The sequence below is a fragment of the Dermacentor variabilis genome, chromosome 4 (genome assembly GCF_050947875.1).
Source record: "Dermacentor variabilis isolate Ectoservices chromosome 4, ASM5094787v1, whole genome shotgun sequence".
NCBI lineage: Eukaryota > Metazoa > Arthropoda > Arachnida > Ixodida > Ixodidae > Dermacentor > Dermacentor variabilis.
Genome location: NC_134571.1, coordinates 138,532,226 through 138,553,488, shown reverse-complemented (window position 1 = coordinate 138,553,488; position 21,263 = coordinate 138,532,226). Strand labels below are relative to the sequence as shown.

The window sequence follows — 21,263 nt, the reverse complement described above, 5'->3', positions numbered from 1 at the left end:
GAAATCAGACAGTGAAATTATGGAATCTGAAGTACGCGCTGTCCTAAACAACCTCAACACTACAGCGGCGGCTGGCGAAGACCGCAGCACTAATAAAACGCTACGGAACCTAGACGATCAGTCGGTTACCGAAATAACCAATCTTTTCAACATCCACTGGAAAGAGGGGACTATACCCACCAGCTGGAAACATGCAAACGTAATTTTCATACCCAAACCAGGCAAGAGGCTGGAGCTAGAGAATCTCCGCCCTATCTCCTTAACCTCTTGCCTGGGGAAGGTTATGGAACACGTAATTCTTAACAGGCTAAACGAGTATACTGAATGCAATGGGCTGCTGCCCCATACGTTGATAGGCTTCAGATCAAATCTGTCAACTCAAGACATTATGTGGCAAATTCAGCAAGATATCTTACACCCGGGCCCTATAAGAGCCACCCGTACAATTCTAGGGCTGGACGTGAGTAAAGGGTTTGACAATGTGTCACATGCTTCAATACTCAAATCTAGCTCAAATGAATGTCGAGAAGTGAACTTATAGCTATATTACAAGCCTTCTCAAGGATCGCACTGCAGAAATACATTTTGGGGACATTAAAAGCGGACAATTTCGATTAGGTACAAGGGGCACCCCTCAGGGTGCGGTCCTCTCCCCCTTCCTTTTTAATGTGACTATGCGAAACCTGCCTCCATTACTGGAAAGGATCCCGCATATCAAACATTCCATTTATGCCGATGATATCACCATCTGGACCAATAGCGCTTCCGATGGAGAAATCACGGAAGCATTACAAGCGGCCGCGGATACCGCACAAAATTTTGTGCGACGGAATGGTCTAGCGTGCACGCAGACAAAATCGGAGCTTCTCGTCATCCGAGATAAATCAACCAAACACGCCACCGACAGTGACGCCACCTCACCTATACAAGTCAGTATGGAAGACGGCCCAGTTCCGCCCGTACTGACTATGAGAGTTCTGGGCATGCTAATTCAACATAACACACATAATTCTGAGGCGATTGCCCGATTACAGACGACAGCCCGCCAAATATGTGGCCTAACCAGACGAGTAGCCACACGACACAACGGTATGAAGGAGGCTGATATCTGCCATCTGACGCAAGCTTTCCTCATCAGTCGAATCGTGTATTCCTTCCTTTACTACCACCTACGCCTTTCTGACAAAGAAAAGGTTAACAGCGTCATTCGCACAGCTTATAAAGCTGCCCTTGGTCTCCCGAGGTACGCGAACACTGAGCGATTACTTGAGCTAGGTATATACAATACCCTAGACGAACTCGTGGAGGCCCATAAAACAGCCCAACGTGAACGACTCTCCTGCACCGCAACTGGCAGGGTCATTCTAAGTAAACTCAGGCTGAATCCCGTTATGAATTCAGCAGGAAGAACAACGTTACTCGGTGCGGTCAAACGCCGTTTGGTTATAAAACCGTTACCCAAGAACATGCTCCCTGGGAGACACGACAAGAGGCGGTCTGCCAGAGCCAAAGCCCTTCAAGAAAGGTACAAAAGCAACCAGCACACCGCTTATGTCGATGCAGCAAAGCAAAATCACCAAGCTTACGTAGTGAGCGTCGTGACCGGAGAGGGAAGTATGCTCAACGCCGCGACCATAAAAACAGTGTCCACCGTGGAAGCGGAAGAGACTGCCATTGCTTTGGCCGTCATGAATCCCTCCGTGCAAACTATCATAAGCGACTCAAAAAGGGCAATAGTCAACTTTTTGAGAAGCAGCATAGGCGTCTGTGCAGCGCGAGTCCTACAGGACTTTACAAATGAAAATACTGTAGAACTCGTATGGGTCCCTGCCCATTCGGGGAATCAAGGGAATGAGGAGGCGCACTGGGTAGCCCGAGGTCTAATCAACCGGGAGGTGTGCCCCTCAGACTCGGATCCCATGGCTGAGGCACCGACGACATACCACGAGATAACAAACTACTACAAGCAAAAAAGGCGAATCTACCCGCCTCCAAACGCAAGCCTCACGCGAGCGCAAGCCTCAATACTGCGTCGAATCCAAACTAAGTCGTTCCCCAGTCCACATTGGCTGGCCATAATTACCAACGCGCAATGGAACCCAATATGTCAAAATTGCGCAAATCAAACATTGGCTACCCAAAATCACATTCTTTGGGGGTGCGAGGGCTTACCCCCTCCCAGGTCACTCCTGCCAGCTCCCTCACAACAGACGTGGGAGGAACTGCTCAGAACGCCGGATGAAAAACGACAAAAAGCCCTCGTTGCCTGGGCCGAAAGGGTCGCTCCTCGTGAGGGGCCATCCTAGGACTCGGGCCTGCCAGATAACTGAGCAGAATCTCAAAAAAGTTGTTACCACCATCCCTACCTCTCTGTAGTTGCTTTCTTTCAACTATATTAAAGAGCTGTTTCTCTACCCCTTTATGCCGGCAATCCATTCTGGGCCTCCAGCGATAAACACCGGTAAATATCAAAACAACCAGCGCTTTCAGACCATAACAACTATATTGGCTCTAAAATAAAACTTTTTTGCAGTAAGCGCTTTAGCATCCCACCCTGCAGTCATATAAAGGTCCTAACTCCGGCGACTACGCCTCACTGTACCGCAGAACACGGTTATGTTCCCACACCTAATACTATTCTTTCTGCTTTGCCGGCGACAATGGACAGCAACAATACATTGCTTGTAAAATCTCGGACGCGAAACCTAAGATAATTATTGGTACACACGACAATTTTCGAAATTCGGTGCGCACATCACGCTGTGCTCGAGTCACTACAGCGCGCTCTCCAAAGCAGTTCTGCAGCGATCTGGTAAAGCAGGAGCATACACCGAAATCTGTAGGCACGCACAATAAAAAGCACGTTGGTGTCAAGCCAACCTTCACTATTGTCCTGCCTACTGATGCTATCATAAAGTCATTTCACAATGTCCAGGCTTTCACAGCAGCGCGAACTGGACCTAAAAAGAATACCTGCCGTTAAAATGTATCTTATGCATAGAAAACAACGTAGTCACGTGAAATGTTATAGTTTCTGAACAAATGGTAAAGCTAGCAAGAAATAAAAAAAAAAGATGTATACAATGTGATATGAGCGTTTCATCCCTGCTTTCATTGTCTCCAGCACCTAATGCCTCCCCAGATCATTAGATTTAATGACTTTGGGCTAGCTGAGAGGCTACTGCTAGCTGACCTCGATAGTTAGAGCATAGCTAGGGAGCTAAGCTAGCAGTAGCTTATGAAGTAGTTTTACACTAAAGCGTTACTAGCCTTGTAATTTTTTACGATGGGTATACTGCGATTTCAAAACAATTGTTTATGCATTTTTGGCTAATCATACTTTCACCTCATCCGCAGCTTTTTAAAAGCTGCTGCAAGAGTTACAGAAAACGACTGCAGTCAGAATCGGTTTATAAATGATATTCTGCACATTTCATACGTGCACTTTCCAGAAGCCTGTAGCTTTATAGAACTGCACCACTCCGTTACCTACACAGCTGTATTACAGTTGAAAAGCGCCAGAAGCATTAACTGACCGAATATAATGAAAACGTAACCCAATGCAACAAAAGCTAGCTATATTAGCCGCTGACAGCAAAGGTGAGTAGCCTCTCAAATACTTTTGTCTTAGTAACACTGTCCTCGCCGCTCTTTCAGGCAAGCAGTTTCAGTGGCAAGTACTAATAGCCAATCGGTGCAGACACTGCCAGTCCATGCACTCCTACTGCACCGCTAAGCACAAACGCCGGCTAAAATGAAGCGAATTCGTACGAACAATATTATCTGATCAATGCGGGGCCATCCCGAAGGAAAGCAATCACATTACGACAAAACACAGTACACAGTACGCAGACACAGTACGGCAAGGAAGGTTAACAACACTACAGCACAGTAACCTCCTCTGGGCCATTCGGGCAGAGTTCTGTCTGTGCACAGCTCAGCGCGCTCAGTCCGCGAAGAAGGTGCAGCTGGGCATCGAAACCATCGGCGAGTCCTGGCTGCACTGAAATGCTCGACCGAAGCGCTTCACGCGCTTCAGAACCTCTCCGCAGCCCAGCGGCGAGTCGCACAAGGCGCGACAGTAGACGAGGAAGAAGAGCATCTCGGGAGACAACGTCTCGCTCTGGCCCGGAAGCAAGCGGCGCTCCGTATGGCCTTCGTCGCCGCTCCTGCTCTCGGCCGTCGAACGGACGAAAGCGGCGAACGCGATTTCCAGCGCGGCGACGTGAGCCAGCACTTCGTCGTCGTGTCCTGTGCACGCCCTCTTACGCTCGTACGACTGCCGGCTGTAATGGGACATCCAGTCACGAAGCTGGCGCTTGGCGTCCAGCCGGGTGCCCCGCTGCGAAGGACGCAAGAGCGAGCAGAAATATTTCACACATGTCGAACAATCCTCGCTGCGAAGGACACAAGAGCGAGCAGAGATATTTTGTCTAACAATCCTTGCGGCAAAGAACACAAGAGTGAGCAGAAGTCTTTCACAATTGTCGATCAGTCCTTGGACATCGCTTGTTTCTCAAAGCCAAACGACAAGCCGTAGACGTGGTCGACCGTTCAAGTGTGCCCTTCTTTGTGCTTCAATGCATCTGTGTCGAGCAGCCCGTTGTTCGTCTTTCGCGATGCTTCAACCCCCCTGTTGAAAAGCGTGCTACCCGAAACAATGCTAAATGGTTTCGCGGCCAGAACTCCAAGAAAACCTGACAGACTCCGTGAACTAACTTGTCACGCTAATTTTCACTTTCTTCAGTATATGGTAATATAATTGTTGAGGATTAGTGTTTTATTGCCGTAAAGTGCACAAAAAATAAATGCCGCTCTTAGGTGCCCTTGGATGTAAGCTATCAAGATAGCTGAAACATGTTTTAGCAAGGAAGAAATGTGTAATATCACTCTTGTTTAACCTGACTTAAATTGATTGTTTCAAGCTCTGGCGGTTTAAAATGCTCTTTTTTAAGGCGAAAGCCTTTCTAGGCTCATGGTGACGTTTGTGTTAGCAGACCTGACCGCCGGAGTGTCCGTCGAAGCGTCATCACGCCATATGAAGACAGATTAAAGATAAATTAACGAATGAAAAATAACTGATAGAGACAGTGAATGATTTAGTCATTTGTAGTCATTACAAGTCATTAGTAGTCATTATTAGTCATTGGTAGAGGTTAATAATGACTAATAATGGCTAAGAATGACTTGTAATGACTACTAATGACTAAATCATTCACTAACTGTCTAGCCTTACCATTTGTTGGGCGTGTTGGTAAACTGAAAGCATATTTAGCGCCAGCAAACAAGGACGGAAGGGAGACGACACCACAATGCGAACTGTCTAATTGTCACTAACTGACTCCGAAGTGACCAATATGTCTAACGACGGCTTGTAATGACCACAATTGATTAGAAATGACTAGAAATGTCTAGTAATGGGTATTAATGCCTAAAAGGACTACTAATCACTTGCAATGACTACTAATTACTACGAATTGACCAATATGTCTAACGACGGCTTGTAATGACCACAATTTATTACAAATGACTAAAATGCTTATAGTGAGCAGTAATTACTAATAATGACTGAAGTGACTTGTAATGACTAGTAATGACTACGAAATCACCAATATGTCTAACCACAACTTGTAACGACTAGAGTTCATTAGAAACGACTAAAATGCTTAGTAATGCCAGTAATGACTAATAATGACTGAAATGACTTCTAATGACTACTAATAATTGTTATGACCAACATGTAAAACAACAGCTTGTGATGACCACAATTTATTACAAATGACTAAAAATGTTTAGTAGTGAGCAGTAATGACTAAAAGAAAGAAGAGAGAAAGAAGAGGCAAAGCGAAAGCAGCAAATAATAAGAGGAGGAAGAGTAGACTTTCGCCGTTCATCTCATATGAGAGATCTTAGGAGACCCTGTAATTTTTTGTTGTGTCTCGCTTCTTTTTTCAGTCATATATTACCGCTTGCGATTGAAACCACAGTTCACAATGCTGGGAGTTGTCCAGTACGGTATTACCAATAAGCGCATTATTAATCACAAGAACTTTAGTGATTCTATCACAATATCATAATGATGTTGCAGCGCCTGAACTACCTGTAACAATTGCCTGGAGTTTTTAAGCCCAAATAAAACCAAATATACACTATAGTACATTCAACATAAGCACAACATGACCAGTTGCATAGTGAAAAGCGTGACGTAGTCATTGTATAGAGACTTGCAGCCGTAACGTTAAACGGGCAGCTGCTTTATATCTTTTTTAGTGATGCACAGCGTCTTGCTCAGGACACGAATAAAGGCTAACCTTGAAATCGAAGGCCTTGAAGAGGTTTTTCGCCACCAAGAAACCCAGCCCTCCGTAGTTTGCGGACATGGAGACGTCTGGATAGAAGAGGGGCTCGGCGAAGGCGGCCATTTGGAAGAACACCGAGTTCCACCAGTAGTCGTAGAGCGCCAATTGCGCGGCAGAAAGGTGCCTGTGGAGTAGCGAGTCTTCAAGCGGCCAGTTCGGGAAAGTGCGCTTGTAGTCACTGGCTGACTCGATCCATCCCTTGACGGCCGTAGAGAAATACGCCCGGACTACATGGCGGCCCTCGCTGGGGCTCCGCTCGTCAGTTGGCAGTCCTCTGGATCGACGGCCTTGACGAGGAGGGCGCACGGGGAACGTTGCGAGTTCTTCCGCGCTCCACGAACCGCTCGAGCCTTTCCCTGCCAGTTCTTGGTCCTGGCCATTTTTTTTCGAGCTGGCTGGTTCCCTGCGAGGACATCTTAGACATTTGCACGATCCAAACACGACAAAGCGAAGGCGTACACTCTAATCACGGTAGCGTATATATAAGTGCACGTTTCAAATTTAGAAAGTGACTGCCACGCTCCTACTCTTACGCTTGATATAGGTAACATTTTCGTGCTTGAGATGTTTCTTTTGTTTCTTTATTACGATTTTATAGATGATGTCCCATGTAACTTGTGCCAGAATTGAAATGTATGCGAGTGCCATGTAGCTGGGCAGAACCATGGTGTTGTTTGCTGCCATTCGGAACAAGTCAGACTGTTTCTTTTATTTCGCTTGATTACATAATTACTTACTAATAATGTCGCGAAGAAGAGGAAGGCTATAATGGGCAGTCCTCTCCAGAGCTTTCTAGTGGGTCAATCTATCCAGCGGTTTTACTCGGGGAACGCCGCTCGTTCTGAGCGCCCGTGCCCTGCTCTGACGGTCAGCCGAAACGCTGGTGACTTCGGAGGGTACTTCGGCCGACAACGTCAATCCTAGAACTTCGATCCCGTACTCTGCGCTCAGCCATGCGTGAAGACGCATTCCAGCTAACACCTCCTACTCCATCCCAGCAAGCGCCTCCTCAGTCAGTCATGTGCTCTGGTGTGCCTTGCCTCAGGGAACCTGCCATTTTCAGTGGCGCGGACGACACCGACGTGGAGGACTGGCTGACGACATCTGAGAGTGTAAGCACCCACAGCAAATGGGATGACCCCGGAAAGCTGAGCAGCGTGCTCCTATATCTCACGGGTGTGGCCAGTCACTCGTACAACAACCATAAGTCCGATTTTCCGACTTGGTCCTCGTTCAAGACCACTTTAATGACTGTGTTTGGTCGCCCTGGTGTGCGCAAGCTGAGTGCGCAATCGGGTGAATCATTTATCATCAGTATTGATACACGCATAACCGTGTTTCTTGTGGCCGATGCACGCGGGCGCCCCGACGAAGACGACGAACGCTCTCTGGCTCTCGAGCTGTCGGCTGAACTGGCCAGCGCTGCATTATCTTTTGTAAATACTTTGTAAATAGTCTCCAGTTCTTAATCTTTCGTTCGCGTAACATTTTGGTGGAGGGTGCCGTTCCCCGTCCTCGCCACGGAGCTCCGCAGCGGCCGCACCGTCCTGCTTTCCGCCATGGCTCCCAGTGACGACACCTCGTCTCCTTCTACTCCTGCGACCCCACCAACAACGTACGTTACGGTTACCAACCCCCGCGATCCTGGCATATTCTCCGGCCAAGATAATGTCGACATGTCCTATTCTACTCAGGCGGAACTCCTCGTGCCTGGTTGGGGACACACGAGGAAGAAATCTCTAGCTGAGATGCTTTCAAGGAGACGCTCAGCGACCTCTTTGGAAATCCCACCGGTCGGTAGCTAGCTGTTAGAATAGAGCTTGCTGACCGAGTTGTCTTCTACTGCATCGTATGTCTCGTACATACAAGATGTGCTCGCTCTTTGCTGGTAAGTCGACGGCAACATGGCCGAGGTTGACAAAGTCGGCCACGTGCTCAAAGCGATCGCGGACGGCGCGTTGAACTTGTTAGTTTTCAACAATGTGTCCACCATCGACGTCATTGTCAAGGAATGCCGCCTCTTTGAGCTCGCGAAAAGCTGCCGCGTCATTTCACAGTTCTCCCGGCTCCCTAACACGGCTGCGACGTCGTCTTGCGCGGACCTTACCGCTTCACCGCCCTTAAATGAACACGTCACCCGTATTGTTCGCCCCGAGCTCGAGGCTACAAGCCCTGCGCCATTCCATCCACGCCCACTTGACCCCACCATTGACCAACCAGCCCTAGCGATCTCCCTCATTCAGGCAGTTGTGCGGCAAAAATTTGCCAACCTCGGTTTTCCTGCTGCCTGCTCCGTCTCCCCACGTTACCCCCAACCGGTGCCGACAGCTACGCCACACAGCGATCGGTATTCCCCTCCCAAATACCGCAACCCTACCGAGTGGAGAACTCCGGACGACAAGCCCATTTGCTTCCGTTGCCTCCGCATTGGCCATGTCGCTCGCCACTGCCGCACCTCCTGGACGTCGCCGCATTCGAGCTCCTATTCCCCGTCTCCTCGCCCATATGCCGACCCACGCTGTTACTCGCCTCGCCATATGCCTCCTACCTCAAGCGTATCCGTCGATCGCAGCCGTCCTGCACGCTCGCCGTCACCTCAGCGCCGTTCGGTCCCCGTCGCCCCAGATACGCCGCTATTCGTTGCCGACCAATTATGGACCTTCCCGAACGAAAAACTAGACCATGCAGCTCCTCGGGGTAGTGCTGCATTATCTTCGTCGTGTGGAAATCCTCCATTGACGCTCCCAACGAACCAGAACTTACTTGATGTTCACGTCGACGGTGTCCCTTTGACGGCGTTAATAGATACTGGAGCCCAGGTGTCCATAATGAGTTGTAACCTCCGTCGTCGACTGACGAAGGTTCTCACGCGCCCTTCTACTCGAGCCGTACGCATGGCCGATGGTAGCACTGTTGACGTCACTGGAATGTGTACTTCCCGTATAACAGTATTGCCGACCGTCACGTTCCTGTTCTTTTTACAGTGCTGACCAATTGTCCCCATGACCTAATCCTCGGACTCGACTTTCACGACGCATTCAGCTTTGATCGACTGTTCTGTCGGTACCCTTTGCCTCACTTCCTCTACTCGCGCATATTCACGCCGAACTGCCGAACAACTTTAGTACGAGCGCCTTCGTCCGACTGCCGCCAAAAGCCTTGACTTTCGTCGATTTGCTATCATATTTTCCTAGTGATTACGACGGTGATTACGTCGACACGCCTGTTCCTGATGTCCTTTTAATGCGCAATATTCCTGTGCCCCACTCCATTCGTCACCGTCGCCGATAACCGGACATGACTCCCTGTCGTTAATTTTGGCATGACAAAGGAAGTTCTACCCCAAGGCATATGGGTTGCAACGTTGCATGCTATAGGAGATGACCACGTCACGACGTTTTCAGTTGACGTCTGCTCAGATTCTTCACCATGTCCACAGGATGCTATTTGAACTGACGCAACATTTCGTCCAATGACTTCTGCGGACCTATTGCTTGAACAAGCAGCAGCTCTGTGCCGCCTTTTGGTTTCCTATGACGACATTTTCGACCTCAACGATCGCCACTTGGGCCAGACTTCAATTGTTAAGCATCACATAAATACTGGTGATGCCAGTCCCATTCATCGCCGGCCATATTGAGTTTCCACTTCAGAGCGCAAGGTTATTCAAGATGAAGTGAACAAGATGCTTGTCAAAGGTATTGTTGAACCTTCGTCGAGCCTTTGGGCATCGCCCGTGGTACTTGTTAAAAAGAAACATGGCACATGGCGTTTCTGCGCAGATTATCGTCATCTCAACCGCATTACCAAGAAAGATGTACCCCTTGCCTCGCATTGACGACGCCCTCGATTGTCTCCACGGTACCAAATACTTCTCAACAATAGACCTTAGGTTTGGCTATTGGCAAATTTCTGTGGACGAAAAGGACCAAGAGAAGACCGCGTTCTTCACCTCTGATGGTCTATATCAATTCAAAGTGATGCCATTCGGTCTATGCAACGCCGCAGCAACGTTCGAACGTATGATGGACACTTTGCTTTAAGGGTTCAAATGGTCAACATGCCTCTGGTACCTAGACAACGTTCTCGCATTTTCACCTACATTTGAGGCACACCTTGACCGCTTATCAGCTGTTCTTGAAAGTCTTTCGCGAGTCTGGGCTGCAACTAAATTCATCGAAGTGTCACTTCGGCAGATTACAGTGCTGGACCACCTCATTGACGCTTCCGGTATTCAACCAGACGCGGAGAAAATTCGTGCTTTCACGTCTTTTCCTGTACTTCAGTCTGACAAAGACGGTCCAAGTTTTGTCGGACTCTGCTCCTACTTCCAACGCTTCGTTAAAGACTTCGAAGCGATTGCCCGACCACTTACTGATCTTCTCAAGAAGGACGTGCCGTTTACGTGGGCCCCGCTCAAAGTGCAGCGTTTGCGCAGCTCACCAACACTCTCACCATGCCAGCTATTCTGGTCCACTTTAACCTGTCCTCCCATACCGAGGTACGTACCGATGCCAGTGGTCACGGTATCGGAGCCGTTTTTGCCCAGCGCCAACAGGGTCAAGATCGTGTTATCGCCTACTGTTGTAATCGCACCGCTGGCACGAGTTGTTGGGAACTCGGCGCTGACGCCCGTTGTTGCACCTGGGTCGCAAGCCCCAAGGGTAGCGTTGGCCTGGCGGCCTGGGGCACAACTGGAAGCATTCGAAGGTCCCGGCAAAGCATGAGTCGACTGGTAACAACAAAACAACTTGTTTATTCTAACATCGCAAAGAGTTGGCGGTCAGGTTGACCGAAGTAGAGAGACGGGAGAGCACGTTACTCAACAGAAGAAATCGGAGCCTCTCTTGGCGTCCGGGGGCAGCTGCTTTTATACTCTCGCAGTTGAGGGCAAGAAGGAACCCCTCTATAGACGAGCACGTGACTGTGCCGCTCGGGCACAATGGGATAAGGTGGCGCAGCCGTCGTGCCGGCGCCGCTGGGGAACAATGGGAGGAGAAGGTGGCTCACACGTCGTGTCGGCGCCGGTCAGACCCCCTCGCTTCACAGTTGGGGGGAGCTCCTCTCCCCGGCTGCCGCGCTTCGACAAGCGTGGGCACCAACATGCACATACACACACACACGCACATGAAGACACGTGGCATTGGAACATGCCTGGACGCGCTTGGCAGGGAGGCGTAGCGGCGGCGCCGAACGGGCCAAAATGTCTGCCGCTTTGAACGAAGCCCCGGCGTCCGTTGCAGCCGCGCCGGCTAAACCGCGCGTCGTAGGCGAAACGTAACAGACCGCCCCGCCGGGGGAAGGAGATCCCGATGGTCAGGGGACTGCATCCGCTGTCCGGAGGGATGTCGCTCGATGATGCTCTTAACCGAAGTCGGGCGTCACTCGACGTTTCTTGAGCGCAGCGCACAGAGAAGGCCTCGTTCTCTCGATCAGGTTCGCACAGGACACTGCAAAGTGACTTCGGGAGAGTTCACATTTTTGTTCTCGTTCCCGGCAAGCGTTAGAACTACGCTGAAACTCAACCGCTCAGTCAGCAAGCACGGCACAACCCTCACTAAGCCCTGCCAGGCTCTTTCCCCTTCTATACCACTGCCTAGTTCCTTACAGTAGTCTAGCAGCACTCAGAACGCGTCCACAAATTGGAAAATTGCACTAGAAAGCATATCATCACTTTGAAACACTACACAAAAGCAATATGTTAAAAATCCTGCCTCAGGAAGAAAAACATCAGTAACAAACAATTTTGAGGCTGATTCCTACGTTAGGGGCTTCGACTTAAGCCATCGGCGTTACCGTTGAGACTCCCCTTTTTGTAACGCACCTCAAAGGAATATTGTTGCAAAGCGAGGCTCCAGCGCAGGAGGCGGCCATTTTTGGGAGAGATGGTCTGCAGCCATTGGAGAGGGCAGTGATCCGTCTCAATGATAAACCTCGAGCCGGCTAGATAGCATGACAATTTCTGAACGGCCCACACGAGACACGCACACTCTTTCTCGGTGGCGCTATACGCCTGCTCACGACTGGTCAGCTTACGACTAGCATACAGGACGGGGTGTTCTACTTCTCCATTTTCCCGTTGGCACAGTACAACGCCCATGCCTCGCTCACTAGCATCGCACTGAACAACGAACCCTTTTGTATAGTCTGGCGATCGTAGCACCGGCTGGCTTGTTAGGGCACTCTTTAGGGCGCTAAAAGCTCTTTCCTTTGTCTCGTCCCATACGACTGTTTGGGGCTCTGTTTTTCTTAGAGCATCCGTCAGGGGAGCCGCGATATCAGAGTACCTGGGGATGTACCTCTGATAGTAGCCGGCGACACCTAAGAACGACCGAATATCGGTCTTTGTGCGCGGTTGCGGAAAGTCTCGCACAGCGGCCACTTTTATTTCAGAGGGGCGGCGACGACCCTGACCAATCACGTGACCGAGGTAGACAACCTCGGCCTGTGCTAACTGGCACTTAGGAGCCTTGACTGTCAAGCCCGCTTCGCGCAGGCGGGTTAGCACTGCCCGCAAGTGTGCCATATGCTCAGACCAGGATGCGGAGAATATCGCTACGTCGTCTAGATACGGTAAAGCGAATTCTTGCTGTCCCCGCAACACTTTATCCATGAGGCTTGAAAAGCAGTATGGCGCGTTCTTCAAACCAAAACTCAACACTTTAGGACGGAATGTTCCCATTGGTGAAATGAACGCCGCATACCTGCTAGCCTCTTCTGTAAGTGGAACCTGCCAATAACCCCTGACAAGATCTAGGGTGGAAATAAACTGAGCGCTACTAACTTTCTCAAGGCGCTCCTCGATGTTAGGGATCGGATAAATTTGATCCTTAGTGATGGAATTAAGCCTGCGGTAGTCGACGCAAGGACGAGGTTCCTTGCCCGGTACCTCAACTAAAATCAAAGGGGAGGTATAATCACTCTCACCTGCCTCAATAACACCGAGCTGTAGCATTTTCTTTACCTCAGCCTCCATAATATCGTTCTGGCGGGGTGACACCCGATACGCCTTGGATCGTACTGGCTCTGGGGAGGTAAGTTCTATATCATGAGTAAGGACAGAAGTCCTACCAGGCCTCTCAGAGAACAGACCTTGAAACTCTTGTAAGAGCTGGCGTAGTTCGGTTTTCTGCTCAGGCGACAGCGATGCTTTACTGATTAAGTCACTAATGACTTGATCGGTGTCTTCCCTGTTCGTCACTGAGCCTAGTCCCGGAAGCTCGACCGGAAGCTCTTCGGGAACGTTTACCATCATGCACACTACTGCTTCCCTTTGTCTATAAGGTTTGAGCAGATTACAGTGGTAAACTTGCTGTGCTTTCCGCTTTCCTGGCAGACTCACCACGTAGTTGACGTCTGACAGTTTTTGAACAATCCGTGCTGGGCCCTCCCACTGCACGTCTAGTTTGTTGTTTAGCGATGTGCGCAATATCATGACCTCATCGCCCACCTCAAAACGACGGGCCCTGGCGGTCCGATCATAATAAACCTTGGCTCTCTGCTGGGCCTTTGCCATTGCTTCACCTGACAACTCCTGTGCCCTTCTTAAGCGTTCGAGGAGCTTAAGCACGTACTCCACCACGACTGGGTCGTCGCCCCTGCCTTCCCAAGATTCTCGAAGCATGCGAAGCGGAGATCGCAGCGAGCGACCGTACACCAGCTCAGCTGGCGAAAACCCCGTAGCCGCATGCGGCGCAGTCCGTAATGCAAACATCACCCCAGGCAGACACAGCTCCCAGTCAGTTTGATGTTCAAAACACAATGCTCTCAACACGCGCTTCATGACGGAGTGGAGCTTCTCAACGGAATTCGACTGTGGGTGGTACACTGAGCTGTGTAACAGCTTTACCCCACACCTTTCGAGAAAAGTTGTCGTCAAAGCGCTAGTAAACACTGTGCCCTGATCTGATTGGATTTCCGCAGGAAAACCAACTCGCGCAAATATGGACAGTAGTGCATTGACTATCTCAACTGAGCTGAGTTCTTTAAGCGGCACTGCTTCAGGGAACTTTGTCGCTGGGCAGATCACAGTCAAAATGTGTCTGTACCCCGTGGCTGTTACCGGCAGAGGTCCCACTGTATCAATAACGAGCCGTCTAAAAGGCTCCGTAATGATAGGTACCAATCTCAACGGCGCCCTCGATTTGTCCCCTGGTTTGCCCACCCGCTGACAAGTGTCACATGTCCTCACGAAATGGTCTGCGTCCCGAAAACACCCTGGCCAATAGTACTCTTGCAAGAGACGGTCCTTAGTTTTCTTAACTCCTAGGTGTCCGGACCACGAACCCCCGTGCGACAAGCGCAACAGATCCTGACGATAGCATTGAGGCACGATCAGCTGATCGAACTCCACTCCTCTGCGGTCTAGATACTTCCGGTACAGGACTCCACCTCTTTCCACAAAACGCGCATTTTTCTTGGCGATGCCTTCCTTGACAATGCAGCGTATCTTTTCTAGGCTGCCATCCTTCTTTTGCTCGGCTATCAAAGCCGACCGGCTGACTTTTAGCAACCTATTAAGTCCGTCTGACGTAGGCGCGATGAGCAAATCTGCAGATAGCTCTTCTAACTTTCCCTTATCGGGCATTTCCTCTCCAGTATCTGGCGCTTTCAACGCTACAGGCTCAATTTTATTCAGTTCGGGCGTGCTCTGAATATCGGCTTGCTGCGCCTCTGACCCTTTTTCATTGTTTGATAACGTCGGCCCCGCAACTACCGCCTTTGCAGCGAGCTCCCGAACCTTCGATCTGGTTAAGGCCTGAACGCTAGCCTCACCAAACAAAAGCCCCTTCTCGCGCAGGAGATGATCGGACCTGTTCGAAAATAGGTACGGGTACTGGGGGGGCAGCATAGATGACACTGCCGCCTCCGTCTCAAGCGCTCCGAAAGGTCCTTCAATAAGCACTTTTGCTACCGGCAGACACACGCTATGAGCTTCCACGGCTTGCTTGATCCATGCGCACTCGCCCGTGAACATATGGGGTTCTACGTAAGAGGGGTGAACTACATCCATTGTAGCTGCGGAATCGCGAAGCACTCGGCACTCTTTCCCGTTCACGAGGAGGTCTCGCATGTAAGGCTCGAGAAGCTTCATGTTCTCGTCAGTGCTGCATAATGACAAAAACACAACTTTTGGTTTTGTTTCCGGACACTGCGCCGAAAAGTGACCCGGCTTCCGGCACGTATAACAAACGCGCGCTTGCCTCATCTCGAACCGTTTTCTGCGTTCGGCTTCGGTTGCCGCCGTCTCCTTTCGTTCGTTTTGCCGCCGTCTCCGCCGTCTCCTTTCATCCGCACTACGTGTGTCGCCCCTTGCTCTCATGGGTGTGAACTTTGGCCTCTCAAACTTGGAGCCAAATTCACCCTTTTGACCGTCCTTAGCTCCGCGAGCCCGACGCGTCACAAACTCCTCGGCTAGCTCAGCGGCTTTAGCCACCGTACAAACGTCTGGCCTATCCAAGACCCAGTACCGCACGTTCTCAGGTAACCGACTATAAAACTGTTCCAGCCCGAAGCACTGCAGAACTTTATCGTGGTCACCAAACGCTTTCTCTTCTTTGAGCCACTCCTGCATGTTTGACATAAGCCTGTACGCAAACTCTGTGTATGACTCACTTCTGCCTTTCTCATTTTCCCGAAACTTCCGACGGAAAGCCTCCGCGGACAGCCTGTACTTCTTTAGCAGACTCGATTTCACTTTGTCGAAATCCTCTGCCTCCTCTCTATTCAAGCGAGCGACTACGTCGGCCGCCTCGCCGGGTAACAAAGTGAGCAAGCGCTGTGGCCACGTTTCCCGAGAGAACCCCTGCTTCTCGCACGTTCGCTCAAAGTTAACCAGGAACAAACCAATGTCCTCTCCAAGCTTAAACGGCCGCATCAGGTCAGTCATTTTGAACAATACTCGTTCTCCTGCACCGTGTGCCTGACTTCCATTACGAGCGCGTTCCATCTCTACCTCAAGACGCTTCATTTCCAAAGCGTGTTGACGGTCGCGCTCTTCTTTTTTCTCTTGTTGCTCTCGCTCTTTTTGTTCTTTAAGTTCGCGCTCCTGTCTTTTTGACCTCTCCTCAATAGTCTCAAGGCATTCCGACAGCTAGTCATCCTCAGCCTCTAACTCAAGAATAGCCTTTAGCAGTTCTGGTTTTCTGAGTTTGTCTGAGACATCCAGACCCAACTCTCTTGCAAGCTCCAGCAATTTCGGTTTGCGCAACGACTTCAAATCCATGGCTGCTCTGAATGCTGCTTTCTCTACTGCCTATTATTGTCTTGCCGCAATCTAACCCGGCAGCAACGACAACCACAATTACCAGCTCTGTTTCTGACACTAACAAAAGCCTGGCAAAACTCAGAAGAAGAAAGTCCCGCACTCACCAAACCTCGCAGCCAAGAATTCAGCGCAGTCGTTCCGCTGCAGGCAACCAGTCATCACACAGGGCTCGTTGCACTGCTCCCGGATGGTCGTTGAGCTGCTCAGCATACAGTCAACCGCATATCTTCGCTGCTGGCCTCCGTTGTCGCGATCTCCCCGCTGGCAGACAGTTGTTGTAATCGTACCGCTGCCACCAGTTGTTTGAATCGCACCGCTGGCACGAGTTGTTGGGAACTCGGCGCTGACGCCCGTTGTTGCACCTGGGTCGCAAGCCCCAAGGGTAGCGTTGGCCTGGCGGCCTGGGGCACAACTGGAAGCATTCGAAGGTCCCGGCAAAGCATGAGTCGACTGGTAACAACAAAACAACTTGTTTATTCTAACATCGCAAAGAGTTGGCGGTCAGGTTGACCGAAGTAGAGAGACGGGAGAGCACGTTACTCAACAGAAGAAATCGGAGCCTCTCTTGGCGTCCGGGGGCAGCTGCTTTTATACTCTCGCAGTTGAGGGCAAGAAGGAACCCCTCTATAGACGAGCACGTGACTGTGCCGCTCGGGCACAATGGGATAAGGTGGCGCAGCCGTCGTGCCGGCGCCGCTGGGGCACAATGGGAGGAGAAGGTGGCTCACACGTCGTGTCGGCGCCGGTCAGACCCCCTCGCTTCACAGTTGGGGGGAGCTCCTCTCCCCGGCTGCCGCGCTTCGACAAGCGTGGGCACCAACATGCACATACACACACACACGCACATGAAGACACGTGGCATTGGAACATGCCTGGACGCGCTTGGCAGGGAGGCGTAGCGGCGGCGCCGAACGGGCCAAAATGTCTGCCGCTTTGAACGAAGCCCCGGCGTCCGTTGCAGCCGCGCCGGCTAAACCGCGCGTCGTAGGCGAAACGTAACACTACCTAGCCGCCTCCTCACAGCAGCGGACCGCAACTATTCGATTACAGATCGTGAATGCCTGGCTCTCGTATGGGCGGTTTCCAAATTCCGTCCATATTTGTATGGCACGCACTTCTCTGTAATCACGGACCACCACGCGCTCTGCTGGCTTTCCTCACTCAAGTCGGCAGGACCACCTGCCGACTTGGTCGCTGGGCTCTGCGGCTGCAAGAATATTCCTATGCAGTAGCGTAGAAGTCGGGCGGATTACATCAAGACGCAGACTGTTTATCGCGCTATCAGTGGACGAACCACCCGACGACCCTGACCCCGATACCGACGCTTACGTCTTCTCAGTTTCTCAGCTGCTACACGTTGCCGACGAGCAACGCCGTGATGCCACCTTGCGCGCCATCATTGATGGCTTGGAATCTTCGTCTTCTCATTCGTCCCTTCACCTGTTTGTTCTCCGGGATGATGTATTATACCGACAGAATGTACATCTCGACGGTCCTGCCCTACTCCTCGTCATTCCCAAGCGCCTCCGGTCAGCTGTTCTCCAAGAACTTCACGATTTACCTACGGTAGGTCACCTTGGCGTCTCCCGCACCTACGACCGGATTCGCCAACGCTTCTTTTGGCCATGCCTTGCCCGCACCGTCCGGAAATACGTTGCGGCATGTGAGAAATGTGAGCGCCAAAAAACATCATCGACGCTCTCTGCCGGGTGCCTTCAACCGCTCGACATTCCTTCGGAGCGGTTGTTTCGCGTTGGCTTGGACTTACTTGGCCCTTTCCCTCTATCCACGTCTGGCAACAAGTGGGTCACTATGGCGACAGATTACGCCACGCGCTGCGCCATCACCAAAGCTCTTCCAACGAGCTGCGCCACAGATGTCGCCTATTTTCTTTTACGTAACGTGATGCTGCAGCATGGCGTTCCAACCAACTGCTCGATGACCGTAGTCGGACATTTCTTTCTAAAGACATCGCCGACATCTTGCAGTCCTGCTCAACCAAGCGCAGGCTGACTACGTCTTACCATCCACAGACTAATGGTTTCACGGTGCGTCTGAATCGCACCCTAACAGGAGCGCCAGAAGAGCACTCACGCTGACACAACCTCTGCGCCCACTTTCCTTCCTGGAGCGCTTGTGTGGCTTTCGGTTCGTTCCGCTGCACTTGGTCTCTTCAAAACTACTGCACAAATCGGAAGGGCCCTACCGTATCGCCGAATGCACATCGCCCGTAAGCTAGGTGATCGAACCCGTTGAACCGTCTTCGGACATGCGCCGTCGTGGACGAGACATTGTCAACGTCGAGCGCTTCAAGCCGTACTACGACCCACTCATAGAGAGAAGCTGTTAGGTCGCCGGACGGCTACCCTTTCATTTTCGGGGGCAATTGGAGCGAAAAAAAATGTGCGCTATAGTGGGCCCCTCTCTCCACCGGTTTCTAGTGGGTCAATCTCCCCAGCGATGTGCTAGGGGAACGCCGCTCGCGCTGCGAGTCCGTGCCCTGCTCTGACGGTCGGCGCAAACGCTGGTGTCTAATAAGCACCTTTACAAAAATTAATTAGCACCTCAATTATTATGTTAAGCGCAAAATTTTGAGTCAGAAAATTGTAGGCCATCATTAAAAATTACCGATCCACATTTCTGTTACTCGATACGTGCTACATAAATGTTTTTTTTTTCGAGCAATAAAGAAAGCCCACAAAACACAGAAAAGTGTGGCACCTTTCACATGATTTAGCGGCCTTCTTGCTGACTTGGAAAATAACTTTTATGTCACATGTGCAGAGCAACAAAAGGTGTATAGAGACTCTTAATGCGTTAGCATTGTTAGGGCACTTCACGCACTTTCCGGGGTTATGTATGTATGTATGTATGTATGTATGTATGTATGTATGTATGTATGTATGTATGTATGTATGTATGTATGTATGTACGTAAGTACGTACGCATGTATGTATGTATGTATGTATGTATGTATGTATGTATGTATGTATGTATGCATGTATGTATGTATGTATGTATGTATGTATGTATGCATGTATGTATGTATGTATGTATGTATGTATGTATGTATGTATGTATGTATGTATGTATGTACGTACGCACGTACAACCTGGGCCACTGGGTTGACCGCGGGCGAATGGGTAGCGTATCCTGCTGTTGTCCCGAGGAAACGGTTCGAAACGAACTATCGACCAACTTGGGTCACTGCGTACATTGTTGGAAACCGTGCTCGAGTGGCGCATCGAGGAGGACGAAAAAAAGATTGGCTCGCGACGGAGAGAGTGCGGATGTTAGGCTTGGAATGTTGCGTTCGCCATGTTTCATCGGTTTTGCGCTCTGCGCCAATAAACCCTGTATAAGTGTCTGTTCCCCCATAGTATTTTTGGCGCCGAGTATAAAGTTAGTATATTATATATATATGTATAAAGTTAGTATATTAACTCTAGAGGAAAAAGCTGGCCGAAAAAAGTGGCAACCGTAAAGGCGCCGTCATGTTGCTACGACCCATTTTTGTGACGCTAAAATGTTAAATATACTATTAAAAAATTGGCTGGCGCTTAGATAAGGTTAAGCCTGGATATCTCGAAGCGAAAAGGTTCGGTGATGCTTATGGTATATATATATATATATATATATATATATATATATATATATATATATATATATATATATATATATATATATATAGCTTATGGTTATGCTTTATCATTTAGCCTATGGTTATGCTTACGGTTTCACTTATGGATATGTAAATGTTATGTAAAAAGTTGTAAAAGTTGTAAAAGTTATGTAACTTGCTTATCAATGCAACAAGCAACAAGCAAGAGTTCCTGCTTGTAATACCTAAACACCTCCGCTCCATCGTTCTAGAAGAGCTTCACGACGCACCAAATGCAGGACACCTCGGCGTATATCGAACCTGTGACCGTGTACATCGCCGTTTTTTCTGGCCGGGCCTTGCCCGTTCCGTACGACGTTACGTCGCCGCTTGTGAACTTTGCCAACGACGCAAGAAGCCTTCCCAGCTCCCCGCTGGTTACCTGCAGCCGCTCGACATCCCCGCCGAGCCCTTCCATCGGGTCGGCTTGGACCTTCTCGGCCCATTTCCGGAATCTACATCAGCAAACAAGTGGGTTGCAGTCGCGGCGGACTAGGCGACCCGCTACGCCGTAACCCGCGCTCTTCCGACCAGTTGCGCAACTGATGTTGCGGACTTTCTCCTACATGATATCATTTTGATGCATGGTGCTCCGCGGCCGCACCTTTTTGGCCAAAGTCATTCACGACATCATGCGTGCCTGCTCAATACAGCATAAATTTACCACCTCCTACCACCCCCAAACGAACGGCCTCACCGAGCGTTTGAACCGCACCCTTACAGACATGCTATCCAAATAGGTTTCAGACGACCACCATGACTGGGCGCTGGCTCTACCTTACATTACCTTTGCACATAACTCTTCCCGTCTCGAAACTGCTGGCTTTCCCCCGTTTTACCTCTTGTATGGCCGCGAACCGACGCTACCACATGACACTGTGCTTCCGTCCGCCACAGCTTCAACTAGCAATTATGCCCGTGATGCAATAGCCCATGCTGACCATGCTCGCCAACTTGCGCGCGCTCGTCTACAAAT

The 21,263-nt window shown here is 50.2% G+C and overlaps 1 protein-coding gene across 1 annotated transcript in view; it reads right to left on the bottom strand.

The window, feature by feature from the left end:
• Positions 1 to 3,394: 3,394 nt before the first annotated feature.
• LOC142579841 (uncharacterized) overlaps positions 3,395 to 21,263 on the bottom strand; it is a 73,544-nt gene continuing 55,675 nt past the window's right edge. The window contains exons 8-9 of the mRNA XM_075690441.1: positions 6,312 to 6,762; positions 3,395 to 4,342 (exon numbers count right to left, since the gene is read on the bottom strand). Of these exons, the coding sequence (XP_075546556.1) occupies positions 3,947 to 4,342; positions 6,312 to 6,762 (847 nt within the window). The 3' untranslated portion in view covers positions 3,395 to 3,946. The remainder of the gene's footprint in view (positions 4,343 to 6,311; positions 6,763 to 21,263) is intronic.